Source organism: Ipomoea nil, unplaced genomic scaffold (genome assembly GCF_001879475.1).
Source record: "Ipomoea nil cultivar Tokyo-kokei standard unplaced genomic scaffold, Asagao_1.1 scaffold0191, whole genome shotgun sequence".
In the NCBI taxonomy this organism is placed as follows: Eukaryota; Viridiplantae; Streptophyta; class Magnoliopsida; order Solanales; family Convolvulaceae; genus Ipomoea; species Ipomoea nil.
In genome coordinates this window covers 1,355,335-1,378,385 of record NW_017616619.1, presented here as the reverse complement: position 1 = coordinate 1,378,385, position 23,051 = coordinate 1,355,335, and the positions used below count along the sequence as shown (strand labels likewise).

Here is a 23,051-nt window from a genome sequence, read left to right as displayed (position 1 = left end):
CTTGAGAGCTGAGAGACCTTGGATGCCAATGAGAGTCCATTTCAATCCCAGACCTGGCCTGAACAACCAAGCTGGTGAACAAACAATGAGGTATAAGCATGAATTTCCTGTTTTTGATTATGATAACCCAAGGCTGTGGGTGGTGAGGTGTGAGAGATTTTTTATGCTAGCTAGAATCCCCAGAGATGAAGTGATGTATGTTCTATGTGTCAATTTAACTGGAAAGGCAGCTATGTGGTATTAAACTTATTTGAATAGTCTGAGAGAAGGTTTTCAGTGGACCTTGTTTGCTAGGGCTATCTGCAAAAGATTTTGTGATAACCATGCAGATGTAATGGAGGAATTCTCCAACTTCAAACAATGGGGGAGTGTGGTAGAGTTTTCTGACAAATATGAGGAGTTTAAAGGGTTACTATTGCAGAGTTATCCCACATTAACTGACCAATACTTTTTGGATAGTTTTGTGGTGAGACTGAAACAACAGGTGAGATGTTTTGTAAGGACCTCTAGGCCTGCTAATTTGGAGGATGCTATGTGGCTAGCTAAGCAGTTTGAAAAGGGATTGAGAGTGAGTGAGCTTTCCAGAAACAACCCCACTAGCATCCCAAAATCATCCTACAACACTCAAAGAACCCCATTCCATAACCAAAGAACCCAATCTAACCCCAGAACCTACTCACCTAAACAGAATGAGCCAAGCAGAAACCAACCCCACCAAGTACCAGCCAAAACTACATCGTCCAACACCCTTCAATCCAATGCCAGGACCCCTGAGATCACTAAGCTCAGGGACCAACTTAGAGAGCAAAAGAGATGTTATAGGTGCTTTGACCCATGGAGCCCTGGGCATAAGTGCAAGAGTCCCACTTTTAATATCTTAGAAGGAGTGGAAAACCAAGAAACAGAAGAGGACAGTATGGGAAACCAGATGGATGAGGATGAGGATGAGGCAGTGGAAGACACTCTTAATGCTGTCATTGGAGGGGAAGGCATGAACACCATTAAGTTATTAGGCTTAATTGGCAAGCAGGTGATAGTGATTCTGGTGGATAGTGGGAGTACCCACAGCTTTGTGGACCCCAAGGTATTGGATCAGAGGGGAATTGTTGCTGAAAAAACTGAAAGCCTTAAAGTCACAGTAGCTAATGGGGAGACTTTGGGGTGTGACTCAGTTTGCAAAGGTTTAGAATGGCAAGTACAGAAAGAGCAATTTAAGAAGGACTTAAGAGTTTTGAAGTTAGGGGGATGTGATATTGTCCTTGGGATGGATTGGATAGACACTTATGCTCCAATTCAACTGCACACAAGGCCTCCTGGAATCTCATTTTATAAAGATGGCAAGAAGGTATTGTTGAAGGGTCTGACCAAGAAAATTGTGTTGCAACAGGCTTCAAAAAAAGAGACTAGAATATGGAAGAAGGAGGGAGTGCAAGGGTACCTCCTAAAGGGTACGATTTAAGCCATTAACCCATCTGAGAATACAGAACCACACCACACTGAGCTTACTGCCATTCTGCAAGAATATCAAGAGATTTTTAATGAACCTAAAAGCTTACCTCCTTCAAGGCCATTGGATCATGAGATCCCATTAATTCCAGGGGCTAAACCTGTGAACACTAAACCTTATAGATACTCTTACCTACAGAAGAATGCAATAGAAAAAATGGTGGGTGAAATGTTAACTGCTGGGATTATATCACACAGTTCCTCTCCATTTGCCTCTCCAGTTTTGTTGGTTCCAAAGAAAGACAATACATGGAGGTTTTGTGTGGATTATAGAGCTCCTAATGGGATAACTACTAAGAATAAGTTCCCTATTCCATTGATAGAGGACCTCTTCTCAGAATTAGCTAATGCTAGGTTCTTCACTAAACTGGATCTGAGGGCTGGATACCACCAAGTAAGAATGAAGAAGGGGGATGAGTATAAAACTGCTTTTAGAACACACCAAGGCCTATATGAATTTAATGTGATGCCTTTTGGCCTAACTAATGCACCAGCAACTTTTCAGGCCCTCATGAATCTAGTTTTCAAGCCCTTGATTAGAAAGACAGTTCTAGTGTTCTTTGATGATATTCTGATCTATAGTCCTTCATTGGAGAGTCACTGGAAACATCTAAGGGAAGTGTTGTCAATAATGAAGAGAAACCAGCTATTAGCCAAGCTCAGTAAGTGTTCATTTGCTAAGAAGGAGGTGGAGTACTTGGGACACATAATTTCTGAGGATGGGTTGCAGACTGATCCAGGTAAATTGACTGCTATATCTGCTTGGCCTAAACCAGCTACAATCAAGGAATTGAGGGGCTTCTTGGGACTTACAGGCTACTACAGAAGATTCATTAAGTCTTATGGAACCATTAGCAGACCTCTCACTGATATGTTGAAGAAGAATGCTTTCTAGTAGAGTTCAGAATCAGAAATGGCATTTGAACAGCTCAAAAAGGCCCTATGCTCAGCACCAGTCCTTGCCCTACCTGATTTTAATAAAAACTTTGTTGTGGAGGCTGATGCTTGTTACAAAGGCATGGGGGCAGTTCTCATGCAGGAAGGGAAGCCAATAGCCTACTATAGCAAGGGATTTGGTCCTAAGCATCTTGGCTTGTCCATATATGAAAAAGTGTACTTATCCATTATCAATGCCATAGATAAGTGGAGATCCTATTTGTGTGGGAGGCATTTTGTTATCAAGACTGACCACCAGAGTCTCAAGTTCTTGCTGGAACAAAAAATCACCACAGCTATGCAACAAAAAGGCCTCACAAAGTTATTGGGACTAAGTTATGAAATTCAGTATAAAAAGGGCAATGAGAACTGTGTGGCTGATGCTTTGTCCAGAAGAGAGCATGAGAAGCAAGCTGACCTGAAGGCTATCTCAGTTGCTAGGCCTCTATGGAAGGAAGAGATCCTGAAAAGTTATGAGGAAGATGAATTGGCCACTAGAGTCTTGACTGAGCAGGTGATTGTGGCAGATCCAGAATCTCAGTTCACCATCAGTGAGGGACTGATCAAATATCAAGGCAGGCTGTATGTTGGTGGCACATGGGAATTGAGAAAAAGGATAGTGGAGCATATGCACAATTCTCCCATGGGGGGCCATTCTGGGCAACAAGTTACCTATCATAGGTTTAGGCAAATATTTTACTGGAAGGGTATGAAGAAGGAAGTGATTGAAACAGTCAAGAGTTGTGATGTTTGTCAAAGATGTAAGGGAGAAAATACAGCCTACCCTGGACTGTTACAACCCTTGCCTATTCCAGAACAGGCTTGGCAAGGTATATCTATGGATTTTGTAGAAGGACTGCCTAAGTCACAAGGGAAAGATGTCATCATGGTCATAGTGGATAGGTTTACCAAGTATGGGCACTTCCTGGCCCTATCACATCCATTCACATCTGAAATGGTGGCTGGCCTATTCATGGAAAACATCTATAAGCTTCATGGCTTACCTCAGGATATAGTCAGTGACAGGAACAAGATATTTGTGAGCAAATTTTGGAAGGAGATATTCAAGCTGATGCAGGTTAAGTTGAGCATGACTTCTTCCTATCACCCTCAGTCAGATGGTCAAACTGAGAGGGTGAACAGGTGTGTTGAAACATATTTAAGGTGCATGGTCTTCCATAGGCCCAAAACTTGGCTCAAGTGGCTACACTTAGCAGAATATTGGTATAACACCAATTTTCACACATCCCTCAAGTGTTCTCCCTTCCAGGCCCTATATGGTTACACTCCACCCTATTTAACCTTTAAGGTAATCTCAGAAGGTGAAGGACATGACTGGTTTAGAGAAAGATCTGTGATGATTGCCATTCTTAAGGAAAATCTCTCAAAAGCCCAAGCCAGGATGAAAGAACAAGCAGACATGCATAGAATTGAAAGAAGCTTTGAGGTGGGAGATTGGGCATATCTCAAAATACAGCCTTACAAACAATCTTCTGTGGCTGTGAGATCCAACCTCAAACTAACAGCTAGGTTCTATGGGCCTTTTCAAGTAATTGAAAAGATTGGGCCAGTAGCATATAAGTTAAGACTTCATGGGGAGGCTACAATCCATCTTGTATTCCATGTTTCCTTGCTAAAGAAAAGAGTGGGGGATGGAGTTATGGCACAGTCAGAGCTACCCTCCACTGACTTAGAAGGCATGATTCTCACCCAGCCCATAGCAGCCCTGCAGAAGAGGTTGATTAAGAAGAACAATGCAGCTGTGGTAGAAATCCTTGTGCAGTGGGCAAACTTACCTCCAGAGGCTGCCACATGGGAAAATTATCACCACATCACCAAGCAATTTCCCAACTTTGATCCTTGGGGTCAAGGATCTGGTGAAGGAGGGGGTAATGTCATGAACTTGAGGGGTAAAATGGAGGAATTGAAGGAGGGAATGAGAATGGAAGGTCAAGAGGAGTTGTAACACCCCGTGTTACGACCCCTAAAACCATTTAACTAATTAATCAATAACCCAAGAGAAAGAATAAATTATAATGATTAATTAGGGAAAAAGGCCCACCATAGTCCATGGGCACTCATATATAAACCCAACCCCTAAGCCCAATCCTTAGTTCCAAAAGGAATAGAATTAGCAAAACTATAATATTAGTTCCTAATTAGGACTCCTAAATATATAAATAGGGGACTTAAGAGGCACCTAGAACCTCCCCACAAGAATAACGCCCCACCACCCCAAAAGAGCTCCAAGAATCCCCGTAGAAGAAATCAAGAAAGCAAGAAAGCTTAAAGAAAGACCCTTCATAGCCAAGGAATTAATTAAGGCTAAGAGGTAACCCATGTCTCAACAAAACCTATTTTCATAGTTATAATTCCCCCTTAGGGTTTCCCCATATTATTGCATATTGGCGAGTTATGATGATTATTATTGGTAATTGATGTGATGATCCCATGGGGGATCTTGATAATTTTGATATTGGGAGATTCTTGATGATTATATGGAGTTCTTGAAGATTATGTGTTGTTCTTGATAATTGTGTGATGCTCTTGATGTTTATGTGTTATTCTTACCGAATCTTGTAATTAGAAGACGAACCGTATTCTTGTTGATATAAAAGTGATTAGAACCCTAGGTTGTATCCTATGATCTTATTCTTGGATTATCGGGTGGGGAAATCGCATGTTTGGGTGTTGATTATATTTAGAAAAGCATGATAGGATATGTGCCGTTCGTTTCTTGTATTCGATTCGTTAATTGTCCACGTGTTGTCGTTAATTGCGTTGTAAAGTGTCTAAGCATGATTTCGGGTTCCACAACGGTTCTCGGGGCGTAAAGTGTGTGAAAAGAGTCAGTGGGGGGTAGGGGACCCGCCACCTACCCACGGCCGTGAAACACCGCCCGGCAGCGGGTGGCCGGCGGGCGGGCAGCTGCCCGCCGGCGACCCGCTGCCCGGAACAGTAAAGTCCGGCGGGTGGCCCCCCACCCACCGGCTACCCGCTGGAAATTCCCCCACCTTGGGATCCCGGCTTCCCCGTTTGATGTTCCCCCGTTCCCCGTGGTGTCCCAACGGACTCCGTTTATCGTGCCTATGTCTAGTTTGATGTTTCGGGTACCGTTCGTAGGTTTATGAGCCTATTATATTGCATGCTAGTTGAATTGGTACCCCGTTGACCTAGGTGGTAGAAGTATGAATCCCTTAGGACTATTCTTAGTATGTGATGGATCACGCATAGGTTTTGTTATACGTTTTCTCCCCCTTCCTAATGTGTAATGTGGGTTGCATGTGCTTGCTATGTGTTATGTGTGTGTGTTACCCCAATTCGGTTGCGATCGAATTGGTTATCCTGAGCTGCGGTTCAGAAGCTGGCTGCGGTCAGATTGATACTCTTGGGCTGCGGTCCACCGTTTGGGTGCGATCAAACGTTTCTATACGAGCTGCGGTTCGTCCTTTTTCCTGGCTGCGGTCAGATGACATTCTCTTGGGCTGCGGTCCACTGTTTGGTTGCGATCAAACACTATGATGAGCTGCGGTTCATCGGTCGGTTGCGATCGACCCCTCCGTGTTGCGATACGGGGCAGGGTGCTGCGGGGCCATGTCAGAGCTATATGCGCTGACCCTCATGTATGGGCATGCGATTGGTCCTGTGGCGCCAACAAAGTGTGTTATGTGTTGTGACATGGACGAGTCGTGATTACGAGTGTCTTGGGGGATGTGACTATGGGATTTATATTGGGGATTGTTCATGTTGGGTTATGATCATTGTTTATGCTTTGCCTTATCTGCCTTATCTGTTGTGAACTGCATATGCTCGTTATAACTGTTGCTTGTGTCTGGCCTTATCTGTCGAGTCATTCCCGGTTTTAAAGCTAGAGTTCGTAGGATATATCTTCATGCTCAAAATGGTTTTCGTATATCTATATATATCTCTATATGTATTGTATTTCAACGCGTTGGAGTGGGTTACCAGCATCTCTCGCTGAACAGATATATTTGGCTTTCAGGCACAGAGGACTAGAGCACCGGAGCGCGTTAGAACTAGAACGTAGAAGTAGATTAGTTTCCCTTTTCGGCCTGCGCGCCATATTATGCATTATGTTTCAATGGATACTAGTTAGACAGCCTGTGCACCTGGGTTCTCTAGCCCAGGTGTGGCATAGCACCCCGTACACTTATGATATACTTTGGGATGTAATGAGATATTACCTCTATTATATAAGCTTAAAATGTCTTAAAAATCTGGGGTGTTACAGGAGTTGCAGGTTATAAAGCCAAGTGAAGAAGGAAAGTCGAGGGACCAAAACGCTGTCGTTTGGAGCCGGAATTAAGCAATCAGGTCACTTATTTAAACGACAGCGTTTGATGGCAGCCGTTGGGACCGTTGAAGTTAATAAGCCGAACGACGTCGTTGCAAAGTGGCAGTTGGAAGCGGTTGAATGGACGACGCCGTTTAGAGCATTTCTCATATGCCAAGCGAGAATGGTGGAGTTTGTTGAAGATTCCTTTGTTTTTTAGCCTAACTTCTTCTTATTTATTTGAGAATGTTGTTTTCCTTTTTTATGCTTGTTTTTACAGAATTGCTGAGCAATCAAACCCTAAATCCCTTCTTCTCTTGAACCCTAAATCTATTTCTTCTTCCTCTTCACCCCTATTTCTTCTTCCCCTTTACCCCTATTTCTGTTCTGTTCGTGGCAAGTTTGCAGGTCTGTAACACATTTCCTCTTCTTTATTAGCCTTCGAAACATTACATACTCGATCCTTTGATTCGGATAGCTTCAGCCTGATCTACAAATAAGACTTTCGAAAGGGGTGAACTGCAAATTTGTCTATATACTTCATAATTTGCAGCATGTGTGCAACCACCCTCCAGAAGTCTTGAGAGAGGATGCAAAACTGGTATTGGATCATTGCTCCTCCCCAAAGTTTCCATCGTGTCAAAGAACGCGGTTGCCATTTTTGTGTTACTGAACTGAACAAAGACAACAGTTTTATCTATGAAGTCTCTGGGAAACTTGATGCGAGAAACTAAAAGCCATTATTTTCTTTCTCTTCTAGGTTGTGAAGAACTTTGGAATCTGAAGAACAATGTAGTAAATGAATGAGAGATATGAGGTGAGCTTATATAGATGGAGGAAAGAGGTGATAATGCATACTGGAACAAGCTAGGTGAGAAACAATGGGGTTTTCGTTTTGCAATTCTGGGTGTAATACATACATATACTCTTAGACATGAGGAAGAAGAATGCAGGAAATGACCATTTTAGCCCCTACACTAACACCTAATAAACTGAAACTTCATAGAAGGATTAATGCTAGAACAAATTTGATAGTCAAGGGTCTTTTTCGTCCCACTTAAAAGATGAGGACCAATTTTGAAAAATCACAACAGTCGGAGGACCATGGCTGGAATTAACTCTACAAAAATACTTCATAACATTAAACAATACTTAAATTCGTTCAAATCTTAATTCCTTAACCAAAATACACAATATTTGAGTTTTTTTTTGCACTTTTGGTCCCACGACTATAGTGACACTATCATGATTGATCGCGACTTTCAAACCTTGCAATTCCAGTCATGACTATGGTGAGAATTAGATGAGAGCAGATTATGGTTCGTCTCTGGCAATTGTTTTTTTTTTTTTTTTTTGTTTGATTTTTTAACACTTTGGTCAGAATAAGAGGTCAACAGTGGTCCGGGATATCAAGGTCAATGTAAATGTCTATTTTATCCCTGCTTGAAATGGAGAATTTTTTCTCCGGTGAGATTTTGACTGAAAATTGGCCGGAAGGACCATTTTTGCAACAAAAACAATAGTCGTGGACTGAAATTGCAAGGTTTGAAAGTCACGGATCAATCATGACAGTGCCACTATAGTCGTTGGACCAAAAGTGTAAAAAACTCCAAATTAAATGGTAGACAAATAAATTATGCTAAGACCACAAGGTTGGACTCATATATGGGAGGTAGTGGATTCGAGACTCAGTAGTTGTAATAGAGTTCGTAGCATTGAAAAAAAAAATTTACATATAAGAGTTAATTCTATTTTTGGTCCTGGATTTATAAGTGACAGTTCACTTTTAGTCTTGTTTTTTTCAAAACATCATCCTTTGGTCCTAATATTGTTCTAGTATTATTGTGGCATGACTATTTTTTTTCCTCTATCAACAAAACCGTTTAAATATGTTAAATACAAGAGCATTTCGGTCTTCAATTGTGATTTTTTTTAAAAAAAAATAAACGTAAAAAATATAATGGGTCAACACACTTTGTATTAAAAAGATCGAAATGCCCTTGTATTTAACGACATTTCAACGATTTTGTTGATGGAGGACCACAATTTGTGTCACAATAATATTAGAACCAAAAGAAGATGTTCCGATAAAAATAAAAAAATAAAAAAATAAATGACTAAAAGTGGACTACCACCTATAAATATATGACTAAAATGGAATTAACTCTTACATATAATTATATAAACACAAAGTATACTAAGACTATGTGGTCTAATGATACCCGAGTTGAACTTTCATTTAAAAGGTTGTGAGTTCGAGCCTCAGTTGCATTCAAAAAAATATAAACACAGATATATATGTATTTTGAGAATTTGGGATCGGGGTTTGAGGTCATCAGAATGAGGACTGGATTTTCCTATTAGAATTGGGTTGAATTACTATCCCTAATGCCTAACACTTCACCCTTTAATTAGATCAAGTCAGCGTGAACAAGGATTATTTTTAACCAAAAATAAAATTACGACACATGATGAAAATTCGATTTCCTGGGAGCCCATATGTCATTTTCCTGAGAAGAAAAGAGCCAAGTCCAATGATGAGGCAGCAAAGCTACAAAGATTTCCTCAATTTTGGTAATGAAACCTGGTCAACTGGACCCAACCATCACTGCTTTCTCCATTACCAAAGGTGCCTCTTTAATCAATGGCTGCCATTTTTTTGGATGTAAACAACATGGTAAAATTTAGTGTAAAAAAAGTAGATAAAACTTAAAAGTGTATTCCAAAGTACAAGAATAAAGGCCACCCTTCTTTCTACCAATCTTTAATTCAAATACAGAAACAATCAAATATAATGATTAAAGTAAAGCTCAGTGACTTCCAGTTCCCAGAGTCAATTGCTCAAATGTTCAAAAGCAAAGCAGTGAATAATTCAATCAAAGAAAGTAAACAGTTCATTCACTACTGCATTCAAAGCACAGGTCTCCCTGCTAATAGTCTAATACATATATATGTTGTATTTAACTTAAAGAAACTATGCATATAAAGATGGTGTTTGAGAAGAGAGTGTCACATACTATCAGAAAATCTCGGTCCAAATCTGATTCTGTCAAAGTTCTCATTAATACTCGGTTCATTCAATAAAATCCAGCAACCAATAAGCACTTCCGTCTATCTGCTTTAACAGAAGATACAGAGAAACAAACCAGCATCTCCTTGCTAGCTTCAAACTATCGTAAGTTCACCGACCAATCCCGCCCTTGTTGGAAGCTCCATTCAATTGTGTTATGGAATATAGATATACTATTTGGAATCTCTATAGATTATTTAGGTAGGTAAGACATATGGAAACTTGTTTCAAAAGAGTCTGAGACAATATACGACAGCACATTAGAAATCCTCTCTTTACTTTGGTAACAAATTGAAAATAATTTCTGCACCCCTGTTAATGTGATTAAGACAATCAAATGGAAAACAGGGTGGGTGGATGTGATTAGGGGACATAATATTTGGCTAGCTACGCAGAACTAAGTCATGTGGTTGTGAAGTAATCTCAACAAACTTTACTAAGCTTTACAACCTCCTTGAGCAACCGACTCACGGATTTCTTAATATCCTCTGGCACGGCCAACTCTGTAGGTACTGATTCCAAGCCGTACAGAGTGATAGTCCTCATTACGTGATGTAGTTGAAGCGTTTTGGCATTACTATTCCACATATGCTGATTCACAAACTTACATGAGTCTCTTAAAGCACATTTTCCGCATACCTGACATAAGAGCAAATAAGAACTCAACTAAGCAAGCAAGGGGAAAGTCTGAAAGCACGATTAATGATATGAAAGAAAGGAGTCACAGCAAGTGTACAAGGCATAGGCGCCCAAATCATCTACTCCGATCACATGAAGCAAGAATTCGTTTCCATGGCTTAATGGCCAAGGACTTTTGTGTGTTATTGTATGCTCTATAAATGATATAACAGATCTCGAGGGAATGAAAGTGGTTTAGAAAGGAACCAATATGAAGTAGACTCACAGTGTCTTCCTGAATCCGGAAGAAATTTCACAAGATTTTGGCAGAATATACATGTTTCTGCACAAGAGAAGGACAACCAAAAAGTGCCACCTTCTTCAAGTCACTAGCAGAAAGCCATCTGAGCAAACAATTCACAAAAATGAGTATCAAGCAAGACAACATAAACTGCTCCAATTGTGCCATAACAAAGTGAACTTTAACAAAATGATGAAAAAAATGCATAACATCGAATGCTCATCCTTGAAATAATTGGGACTAAAACCTTAACCATGAAAAGAAGATCATTACTCGACCACAATACTCAAAAAAAATACAAGTACCATCATTTTTCTGAATTTATCAATGAGAACAGGAGGGAATAAGAAAATAGAAAGTGATTCTGGAAAATGGGAGTACTGCATTTCTTGGTTTGTTCAGCTCATTAAGTTCTAGCCTGGTACTTCCAACTTTTTTGGTTAAATTTGTTCCTTGGTACAAATTTCATGGGAATCTAAAAATTGATCATTTTCCAATGTTATGGGCTTAAATCCTAGTTGTACTTCAAGCTCAAGTCCTCTGACTGTGAAATTTAACTCCAATTCTAAGATAACTTTCAGCTCAACAGCTCAATCAAATACCAAATGAGCAATAAATTTATGTATGCATACCACCATTCAACATAAAGAAATCGCGTGAAAAACAAATATATAAAAATTAATTTTACAGTTAACAGACTGAAGACTTCCAGCACATCAACTTGAAGGATAGTTAAATACATTACAGCTATCAACAAAATACATATTCAACTAATGTCAAGGGACTTGAGGGCAAGACAATCTACATAATAAGCAGCAGCACAAGATCATGCAGACACATAAATATAAAAAAAAAATATATATATATATATATATATAGTTTAGTTCTCACTTAGCAACCCCCTGATTATCATTTGCAAACTCTTCGGCAGCATGCTTGATGTAGTGGCGGGCATAGCTATCCTCAAAGCAAGTAATATCAAACCTATTCTTCCGCAAAAAGTTTGCATCTTTAAAGTACCCTTCCTCGTACAAGTGAGTCACAAGCATAACCATATCAGGGGATAGCCCCTTGCCAACCATCAGATCCTCTTCTATTGAAGCCTGTGAAGTTTTTAACGGCTTGCCATTTTTGGTTACCTCATTTGCAAACAATTCATGCAAACTCTTGGGCTTAGAATCATTCACCGTATCTTCATCAGCCCTTATAGCCTTCTTTGTCTCCTCTATTTCCTTTTTTCTTTTCTCTTGCAAAACTCTCACTTCTTCTTCCAACTTTATCAGCTCACTCCTCAGATGATCATTCTCCTCTATATGTTCCGTGGCTCGACGAGTTTCGAGAATTCCAACGGCCTCTTTGAAGAAAATGTCCAATGGCTTCTTATTCTGTTTCTGGTGGCTGCTAACATCGATATTTTCTGAACCTGTATCAACTTTGGTGCTGAAAAAATCGGAAATGGAAATCGGTCTTCGAGAAATTACTGAAAGGCGTAGTGTTTGGTCAAAATCCGATGAAATCAAATGGGATGGAGGCAATAGGGTTTTGGAGCTTGTGAACCGTGAAGAGACTCTGAGAGCGAAGGTTTCTCAGCAGTGTGGCTGCTTCTATTGCATTCCTCAGAGCCATGGAAGATCGCCGGAGTGGGAAAAGATTTTGCTGCACTGTAGCTGACTCCGTTGGGGCTTTAGGCGTTTTCAGCCCTGTTCAAGCAATCGTTATACCCGGCCTCCCAAAAAGAAAATACTTGGTGTACTCCTATTTTAAAGTCTCAATTTGTATTTCCTCTCACATATTTTTTATGTAGACATTTTTTTATGGACCTACATGATAAAAATAATCAATCCTGATTTACCACCTCAGAAAGTATAAGTGCGGGAGTAGAATTTTGAGAATATATGTAGTAGAACTCCTCCCAAAACAACATCGTTTTGGTCGTTTTGGGAGGCGCGGTATGAAGTTGACATGATTATGTATATTTGTTTGTACAATTATGTATATTTTTTATTATGTACATTTTTTATGCAATTATGTACATTTTTTATACAATTATGTACATCCGAATTAGGAAATTTTTGTGTATTATGTTAAGAGTTGATGTGTATTATATTAAAAGTTTATGTTTATTATGTACTATGTTAGATTATGTGTATTATTTTTTAAAAAATAGTATGTGTATTTTGTTATATAATTATGTACATTCATGTATACAATTATGGGTATTCTAGTTTAACATTATGTACATTTTTTAACATGAAATTTTTTTTAAAGAAAAATTAACTGTCAAACATTGGGTAGCGAAATTTCAAAAAAATAAAATAAAATAAAATTGAAACGACGTCGTTTTGCATCTGGGCGCACAATGCAACGCGCACCGTGGTGCAGGATATTATTGAGAATAGTTATGCTGTGCATCTGTATGCATCATGCATGGTCATACGGATGCAAAAACGACGTCGTTTTATTAAAAACGAGCGTCTCCCCTTTAAAAAAAAATTCAGGTTCGATTCCTAGCAACAGCATTATGTTGTTCATTCATTATGGAATTTTAGTTCATAGATTATGGAATTATAGTTTATTGATTCTGGAATTATAGTTCATCGATTATGGAATTGTAGTTCATCGATTCTGAAATTTTAGTTCATATATTATAGAATTTTAGTTCATTCATTCTGGAATTTTTAGTTCATAAATTAGATTCTGGAATCATAGTTCATCGATTATGAAATTATAGTTCAACGATTATGGAATTATAGTTCAACGATTATAGAATTATAGTTCATCGATTCTGGAATTATAGTTCATATGTTGTTGCTGGGAATCGAACCTGTTTTTTTTTTTTAAGGGGAGACACACGTTTTATTAAAACGACGTCGTTTTTGCATCCGTATGCACCATGGTGCATACGGATGCACATCATAATTCGCCGGATATTGAGGGTTTGAATCACTTGTTAAAGTTTGGCCTATTGGTCCCGACCCAATTTAAGTCAACAATATTGACTCTCTCTCTTTCTCTCTCTCTCCCTCCCTCCCTCCCTCTCCAATAAAATGACATATTTTCCGATAAGGATATGGAGATACCCCTAGGGGTGAGCAATTGGTCAGACCGAATAACAGATGATAATTTTTGACCTTAATAATTGACCGAAATAAACAATCACAATCTAACCGACCATCGGTTTCGATAGGTTATGTCAGTTATTGAAAAATCGAACAATTACAAAGTATGGTTATTTCTCAAACACAATGATACATAAAATAATAATAAACCATTACACAACATGGTTATTTCTCAAAGTCAGTAACAATACAATCAAAGTACGGTTATTTCTCAAAAATTTACATAAAATAATAATGAAACATTGTCGGCAACACAGTGTTTAGACACTACAATTAATTTTCAAACCCAGTAACAAGTAACAACACAGTCCACAATTCATTTTCAAACAATTGAAGCCAATGACAATTTTGTATGAAATACTTTTAAAAATTTAATATATGAAATCCATAGCAAATCCAGCAATGGGGAAATTCCTTTTAATTTTATATGTAAAAATTTACCATCAATAACTAAAATTGACTTATTAGGTCGATTAATCGATATTTTTCTAACTCCTAGGATACCCTTAGGATGAGAGATTAGCCCCTCTCTCTCTCTCTCTCACTTCTGCACAAGCTGAACACACCCATTTGGTTATTGGTGATAACCTCCTTAATGCTTGAGGGAAAGTCATCGACTTCCGCTAATTCCACATATTGGTAAACCGCCAACACCTAACATTACAAGAAGGTTAGCCACATTATTCTGTTTGAGGTAAACACCCTGAATGGTAATCCTCCAATCTCTATTGAGCCACCTAATTGAGTCCTCAATGTGTTTTCTAGCTCATAGGTCCCTGCATCGGCTCCCGCTCATATTAATATATTTGTTGGCATATGTAAATTTCCAAATAAATTGTGGAGAGTGTGGTGTGTTGATAATGTGTGTGGACAATATTGAATTAAGGAGAATATTAAGGAAAATGTGTGAAAATGAACAATTGGAAACGCATGAATTAGTACGTGTGTGCATGTGTAAGGGAATGCATGAAGACATGATGATATTGTTGTGGGTAATGTAAATGAGTGGATTAATTATGAATGAATGGGAGAAGATTAAGGAAATGCATCATGGGACTACGTGGGTTACATGCTGCCGGGGGCGGAGCCAGAATTGAATAGTGCAGGGGACCAATTACAGTTGAAATACTAAATTAAATACATTGATATCCAGTTAACATATTTCAAAATAATCATTACATTACAAATTTAATAAAGTTTAGAATAAATAATTTATAATTGAATCTATATTAAATTATTTTGTAATATGTTTTTCAATGCACATTGTTTTGTTCGGTTGAAAAAATGAAACCATTCACGCATGTTTTAAAACGATTATTGATTATTTCTTGAAAACTACCATCTTCACAACATAACATAATAGCAATTTTTTTCTTAAATACATATACTACACAATTTTTACATTATTATGCATGTTAAATTAAATACAACATTTATCACGTAACCACAAATCTGCATAATTAACCAAACAAATGCACCTTCATATCCATTATTTAGAATAAAACAAACCCACTATTTAAAATAAACAATAGAATATGAAACAAAAATTAACCAAACATGTAGTTAGAAACAAAAAAAAAAAAAAAAAAAAAAAAGAAAAAAGAAAAAAGAAAAACAGAAATTAACTTGAAAAATATGCATAGATTTTAATGACAAATTATCTTGTTATAGTGTATATACCGCATATATGTATGGTTCTAGAGAGAGAAACTAGTAGGTATGTTAAATGAGGTTTAATAATTTGAATGTGAGTCACAATATATATATATATATATATATATATATATATATATATATATATATATATATATATATATATATATATATATATATATATATATATATATATATATATATATATATATATATATATATATAGTGAATACATAATTTGAAATGGGAGACAACGGGAGATGTTGAGAAGATGAGAAGTTTATAACTTAGCTTGTAGGATTAATTTAAGTGGGAGGGGGACCAAATATTTTGAAGGAACAACAAAATTTTAATATTTTATATAATATTTTTTAAAGAATTTAATATTATATTTAATATTTTTTAAAAAAAAATTGGAGGGGGGGCTAAGGCCCCCCTTGGCATACCTTTGCCTCCGCCCCTGCATGCAGCGCAAATCAAGGTAGAAAAATACTATAAATAAATGTTACAATATTGAAAGGAAAATGAAGTTTCCAAAAATAAAAAAAGCCAATATTATTTTGGAAGGTGCTACAATTGGAATTATTCGAAAGACGCTACAAGGGAACTTCAGACTGGAAAGGATTGGTGTACTATCCGGAGAATTCAGCTCCACTTTATTCAGTACAAGCTGTGTTAAAATACATGTTGGTTACAATTTGTTGAATTGGTAGAATTAGTTCAAACTGTATTGTATACTTTTTCATAGAGTTGTTTTTATAAGGTCAATGTATAAATACGTGGTAGACCTAGTTTTGTAATTCATTGAGCCTTGTAATTGTAAAAACCGTGGGTTGATCTTGTGTGAAAAAGTTTTTGGGCTCGGCCCCGCAGATTAGGAGGTGTTCTCCAACTGCGTTAAAAAATTTAGTTGTGTACGTAGTTTGTCGCTTCATTTATTCTTACATATAACATTGCATATCTGTATTACATATTTACAATTGGTATTAGAGCAATATCGCTCAATTTGCTAGCGAGATCCTAGGGATACTCGAGTATTGTTTTGCAGCATGGAAGAGGGTGCTTCGATGACAAGACCACCGTTGTTGAAATGAGTGAGCAACTAGGCCTATTGGAAGGCTAGAATGAAGGTCTTTATAAAATATCTAGATGAAGAATGCTGCAATGCTGTGGAAAATGCTTGGACCCCACCAACGATGACTGTAACACCCCTAAAATTTTAATTTTGAACGCTTATGAAATAAAGGTAATACTATAATTAAATCTCAAAATAGAACATAACTAAACATAATTGTTGGGGTGCTATGCCACATCTGAGTTGGAGAACTCAGATGCACAGGCTAAACTATCTAAACATCATAAATCCTCAAGTCAATGTCAAGTACATCATCATGGCACGCAGGCCGATAAGGAACTAAACTAGCTAAGCCTCGGGTCCAACTAGCGCGCTCCGGAGCTACTCATCTGTGCCTGAAAGCCAAATATATCTGTTCAGCGAATAATGTTGGTAACCCACTCCAACGCGTTAAAATACAATATAGGTATATATATATATATATATATATATATATATATATATATATATATATATATATATATATATATATATATATATATATTATAATGAAAACCATTTTGAAGCCGGAATACATATATACTTATGAGACTCTAACTTAAAATCGAGAGTAGACTCAACAAGTAAGGGGAGGCACATTCATCAGATATAATCACGCATATAAAGATACTAGCATACACCCTAAGGTCACAAGATATTTCACATCAATCATATCAGTATTCAATCATTATTTCAATCACGTATACACATTTGGTGGTGTCGCAGGACCTTTCACGCGCCCATACACGAAGTGCCAGCACATATAGCTCTGACATGGCCTCGAAGCACCTTGCCTGTACCGCAGCACAAGGAGATTGATCGCAACCAATCGGTGAACCGCAACTCATTTATAACGTTTGATCGCAACCAAACAGTGGACCGCAGGCCGAATAGTATGTATATCTGATCGCAACCATATTATGGACCGCAGCCCAATATATATATATAACAGACCGATCGCAACCAGCCGGGTTAACAGCCGATGGTTCCCAACCCATCCAACTGCCTGTATAGCCAATTGATCGCAACCAATTGGGGTATCATGCACAAATAACACATAGCCAAGCACATGCAACCCACATTAACACATAATGAGGGGGGAATCATACATATATACTTATGCGTGGTCAACCACATTACTAGAGATACGCCATAGGGTTCATGCACCTTTCTCCTAGGCCAATGGGATACCAATTCGACTAGCATGCAATACACAAGACTCTTTTATCCTACGAACGGTACCCGATACATCAAACTAGACTCAAGCACGACAAGAGGGGTCAAATGGGACACCACGGGACACGGGGAAACATCAAACGGGGAAAACCACCATGTTCCACACCGGAATTCCAGCGGGTGGGCGGCGGGTGGAGGGCCACCCGCCAGCGGCAGTCCACGAGGCAGCCGGTGCCCTGCGGGCGATCGCCTGCCCGCTGTCAGGCGTTCTCATGGGGCAGCGGGTAGGTGGCGGTTACCCCTGCCCCCACCTGCCTCCACTGACTCTTATGTAATAATTCGGTTCCGGGATCCCTTGTGGAACTCGAAACCATGTCCAGACACATTTAAATACAAACGATGACACCACATAATCAAGTAAAGGATTAAAACCAAGAATCACATTAAATACATCCTAACACGACTCCTAAACATGCCAAGACTCAATACCCGAACATTCAAACTCCCACCCAAACATATCAAGAATATTACAATACGAAATCCACGTTTTGATCCTAGGGCACTAATCATAATTAAAACACAAGATCATTTATATAATTTATCTTGGAATCAAGAACATCAAGATTATCACATAAGCATCAAGATCAACACATAAACATCAAGATCATCTCATAAACATCAAGATTATCCCATAATCATCATATCAATCTTAGGCAAAGCCTTATCAAGACACAAGCATAGAATCACAAATCAAAGGAGCCAATGAAGAAGATTATAACAAGGAAAATAGGTTTTGTTGAAACATGGGTTACCTCTTAGCCTTAATTAGAATCCTTGTCTACTAAGGTTCTTTCTCTAAGATCTCCTCTTCGTGATTTCTCCTACGTTTGGTGCTAGGGGAATTCCTGAGAATTAGTGTGGTGGAATCTATTGTGGTGTGATTTCTAGGTGCCTCCTAGGTCCTTATATATACTTAAGAGTTCTAACTAGTGTCTGAATGGTAGGGATTTACTTATTCAATTCCTTATAAGACTAAGGGTTTGGTTTAGGGATAAGGGTCCATGATCCATGGTGGACCTTTCTCAATTAATTAAGGAAATTCAATTCTCTTTTAATGGTAAGCAATTAAATAATTAGTTTGTGTTAGTGGCCGTAACACGGGGTGTTACAATGACGGTTGAAAATGAAGAGAAGAAAAAACCACTGGCTCAATGGACACCAGACGAGAAGAAGCAAACATCAACAATAGAGCTATGAATGCGATTCATAGTGTTCTTGGAGAAGGTCAAATCCAGTTGATTTCAGCACAGATATTGCAAAATTTGCATGTGATGCACTTATGACTCACTATGAAGATCTGTCAAATTCTCAAAGTTGCAATTGCTCATGACCAAGTATAAGAGTGGAAGAAACTGGGTCAGTCTCTGAGTTTAGTGCAAGGATAAAGAACCTTGCAAATAGCGCATAGAACTTGGGTGAACCATTTGATGAAGATCTGTCAAATTCTCAAAGTTGCAATTGCTCATGACCAAGTATGAGAGTCTAATGATGGAAGAAACTGGGTCAGTCTCTGAGTTTAATGCAAGGATAAAGAACCTTGCAAATAGCGCATAGAACTTGGGTGAACCATTTGATGAAGAAACTGGTTCGTAAAGTTCTGAGATCCCTGCCTCCGAAGTTCAAAATTGATGGACAATTTTAATATTTTGTCATTGCATGTGCACGAGTCAGTTGTAGTGATAGCGTGCAATAGCAAGGGTCGAACCCACATGGAATTGTAACAATGTAATTTAATAACTTAAAATTAATTAACTCAATAACTAAAAACAATTGCCAATAATAAGAATGCAAAATAATTAAAATTGAAGCTAAACAAATGAATAAGTGAATCAAAACTTAAGAAAGCGAACAAGTAATTTACCAATAACCAGTACTAAATAATCAGAATTGGAAAAAAACCTGAGGACACGAACTCAATACCACTATCGATTCTGCACCTAAAGTCTAATACAACCCATCATTAAAATATCAACTCTTAAAATCAAATAAAATAAAGCTTAGCAGATTAAAAGCAAGCAATTATAATAAAGCTAACAACCTAAAGTTGGAAGAATTAAGCAAATAGCTTAGCAAACTGACATAGCAAATTAATTGTTAAGGTTTAAAAGCTAAATAGTATCTCACTATATTGGAATTGTAGCAAAAGAAATTTAAGAATAGCAAAATTAAATTTATAAAAGAAAAGAAGACTTCTTATGTTAAAGGACTCTAAAGCTGTGCCAGGAAACAATTCTCTGTGGAATTTGCTGAAGAGTTGTTGCCGACCGGAGAAACTGCCAGACGCCGCCGACGCCAAACCAGAAACGGTTCGGGGTGAATTGATGATCCTATCCTCGTCCAAACGCACATCTTTTATACTACTCCAGCTCCAACCTACCTCCAAATTTCATCCCCAAAATCAGTCACGCTATTGCCCTAGGATCAAGGAGAAGCCATGAAGAATAACCTTCTGTTCGGACCTCCACCGTCTACTCATTCCAATGCCGATCAATCCTCTGCAGCTCTCTCGCTCTGTTCGTCGTTGACTGGCAGGGCATCTCTGACTCCTCTTTGGCTGTTCAATCGGATCTCCCTATTGAATCGGACCTTGCCAAACGATCCCGCTGCCGAAATAGAAGGTTCTGATTCGCACATCGGGCTTCTCTCGTACGTCGATTGCGATGGAGGGAAAGAAGGAATTTGATGGACTCCAAATGTTGGGTTGATACCATTTTATTAACTAATAATAATAATAATAATAATAATAATAATAAAACTTATTAAATTGAGATTAAGAAATTATTGACTGATAAATTTTAATAACAAAAACAACCAAAAAATAAATAATATTAACAAAGCTACTAATAACAATAATAAACAAAATAGCTATAAACTTAATCAATTATTACAAATTAACTATAAAAAGATTATTTAAAATAACAATAAAAATAATGTTTATAAAAAATGCAATCTGTTGCAATCAAGCAATCAGCAGATCTAAAATCTCTAACTCTAGATGCTCTAATGGGAAATTTGCAGACTTTTGAGTTAGAAATGGAAGAGGAAGACAGGTATCTGAACAAGGACAACAAAGGAGTAGCATTTGGCGCTGCGGTACCTACAAGAGCTGACTCAAATATAGAAATGGATGAGGTCATGGCTATGCTGTCAAAGAAATTTGGTAAAATGTTGAAGAAAGCCAAAGGAGAAGGTAAGATGAAAACGAGTAACATAGGAGATGGAACTAGAAATGTTCAGAAGCCAAAAGGTCCAAGTCGAGATTTTAAACTCAAGGGTTTCCAGTGCTATGAGTGTGGAGGCTATGGACACATGCAAGCAGATTGTGGAAACCATAAAGGAAAGAAATCCTATACACTTACCTGGAGTGATCTTGAAGATTCAGACAATGATGAACAACAGACAAGCAATTTTGTTGCATTCCATGGAAACCTATATCACCTTGACGATATTGAAGAACGTGCGAACTACGAGAAGTTCTTGTTGGAAAAAATAGCATTAAAATGATATTTTGAGTAATTATTTTGTGGTACAAATATATGTGGGATCCACTTCCGATTTGGGTCGGGTCAAGGTGAATTCGGGTTCTTCGTAGTGAGACGAAGAATTTGATATAATGTACGCTCAAAATGGATAATAGGTGAATGAGAAATTGATTCTCAAAGTGAACCTATTTGAGAGAAGTCAAATTAAGCTTAGAAAGCTTAAAGCTTAAAATTAAGCTTAATTAGTGTGACAACATGAGTTGTCAAGCTTGTGATTAAGCTTTGGAAAGCTTAAAACAGTGAAATAGGAATTGGGACGAAAGTTTGCATGGACGAATGTTATGCATGGACGAAAGATGCTACATGTAATTAAGCAAGTTTAATTAGTGAATTAAGCTCCTTTCGTGTGAGCTATCTTTCGTGCTGCACGAGTCAATGCTATGTGCATTGATTCGTGCCACACCGTTTCGGTACTTTGTGGACCATTCGGGTGTGGTTTTCGGTCCCAATTCGTTAACCTTTCGGGTTTGTACGGACTTCTCGGTCACTCAGATATTTGAAACGGGACGTTATGGTCGGTACGAATTAATCGGATATTAAGTTCGTGACCGTTGATATTATTTTGATAATAAGTACGACCGTTTTAAACGTTATAATTCAATTTTTAAATTGAATTTATGTTGGTTAATGTGTCATAATAATGCTATTAAGTACCAACCTCCTATATAAGAGTGTAGTGGGAGTAGAGGCTTTTCACCTGCATAGCGAGAGACAACTAGTGAGGGAAGAACACGAGAGTACACAACACACAAAGATAAGCACTTTTTCTTCTCAAAAATTCTGCTCCTACTCCATTCTTGAATCTGTGTTTTGCCCGTGCTCTTGTTCGCCGGGTTCGTTCGTTTGGGTGCTCAAACGTTGAACCGTTGTACGTTTTATCCTGGGAAACCTAGGCCACAACGCTCCTAGCACTTTTGGGAGGTGGCAAATAAGGTTTTAAGGAAAGACAGGCACCTTGCCTAACTCGTACATTTCCTTCTTCTTCTCCTTCTTTCTCGTTTGGATTATGCTTTTAAGCAAAAATCCGTTCTCTCTCTTTTGATATATTAGTTGGATTGGACTTATAATCCGAGGATTATTTGTTTCAATTTTGGTTAATATATATTGGTATATCTTTTTCGTAGATATACATGTATATATAACCTTCGGATCCGTTTATATATATTTGTGTGTGTATATATATTTCGGGTAAATATCCAATAATATTTTATATACTTGTGTGTGTATATATAAATATTATTTTTGGGATATTAAATCGATTGTGGTTCATTATCTCCAACAATCTTAAAACCTTATTTTTTGATAATGAAGAAGTGGTGGATTCCAAGAGTATTGGATCCGTGAATGTTGCCGGAGGTGCACATTCAAATAGTCGGAAAGGCAACGAAGTTGCACATTCCGTGATGCCAGTTGATGGCGGCAACGTTGGAAATGTTATTTCCATGGTAGTTGCAAAAACACACGATGGTGCTCCGGAGAACTTTGGTTCACGAACCGGTAGACCTGTGGCTGGTGACACACAATTGGTACCTATTGTGTTGTCTAGTGGATCGGCTAAAAGCCATGAAGGATCCTATGATGGTGTAATGACTACATGGTCCGAGGACTATGGTAGTGTTACAAATGACTTCAACCGTAATCGAAGAAAACTCAAGCGGAAGC

At 38.0% G+C, this 23,051-nt stretch overlaps 1 protein-coding gene across 1 annotated transcript; it reads right to left on the bottom strand.

Moving 5' to 3' along the window:
• Window positions 1–10,095: 10,095 nt before the first annotated feature.
• LOC109188024 lies at window positions 10,096–20,237 on the bottom strand. The gene is made up of 4 exons (XM_019338496.1): window positions 20,225–20,237; window positions 11,617–12,310; window positions 10,711–10,828; window positions 10,096–10,445 (listed from the first exon to the last, which is right to left on the bottom strand). Exons 1-3 carry the CDS (start codon window positions 20,235–20,237, stop codon window positions 10,738–10,740), a joined length of 798 nt encoding a protein of 265 aa, XP_019194041.1. The 3' UTR covers window positions 10,096–10,445; window positions 10,711–10,737.
• Window positions 20,238–23,051: the final 2,814 nt, after the last annotated feature.

Bases quoted from the DNA above. Each gene is read 5' to 3' on its own strand.
- LOC109188024 (XM_019338496.1), bottom strand. The intron at 10,829-11,616 runs GTGAGAACTAAA...TTGTTTGCTCAG, and splicing joins GATAATCAGGGGGTTGCTAA to ATGGCTTTCTGCTAGTGACT.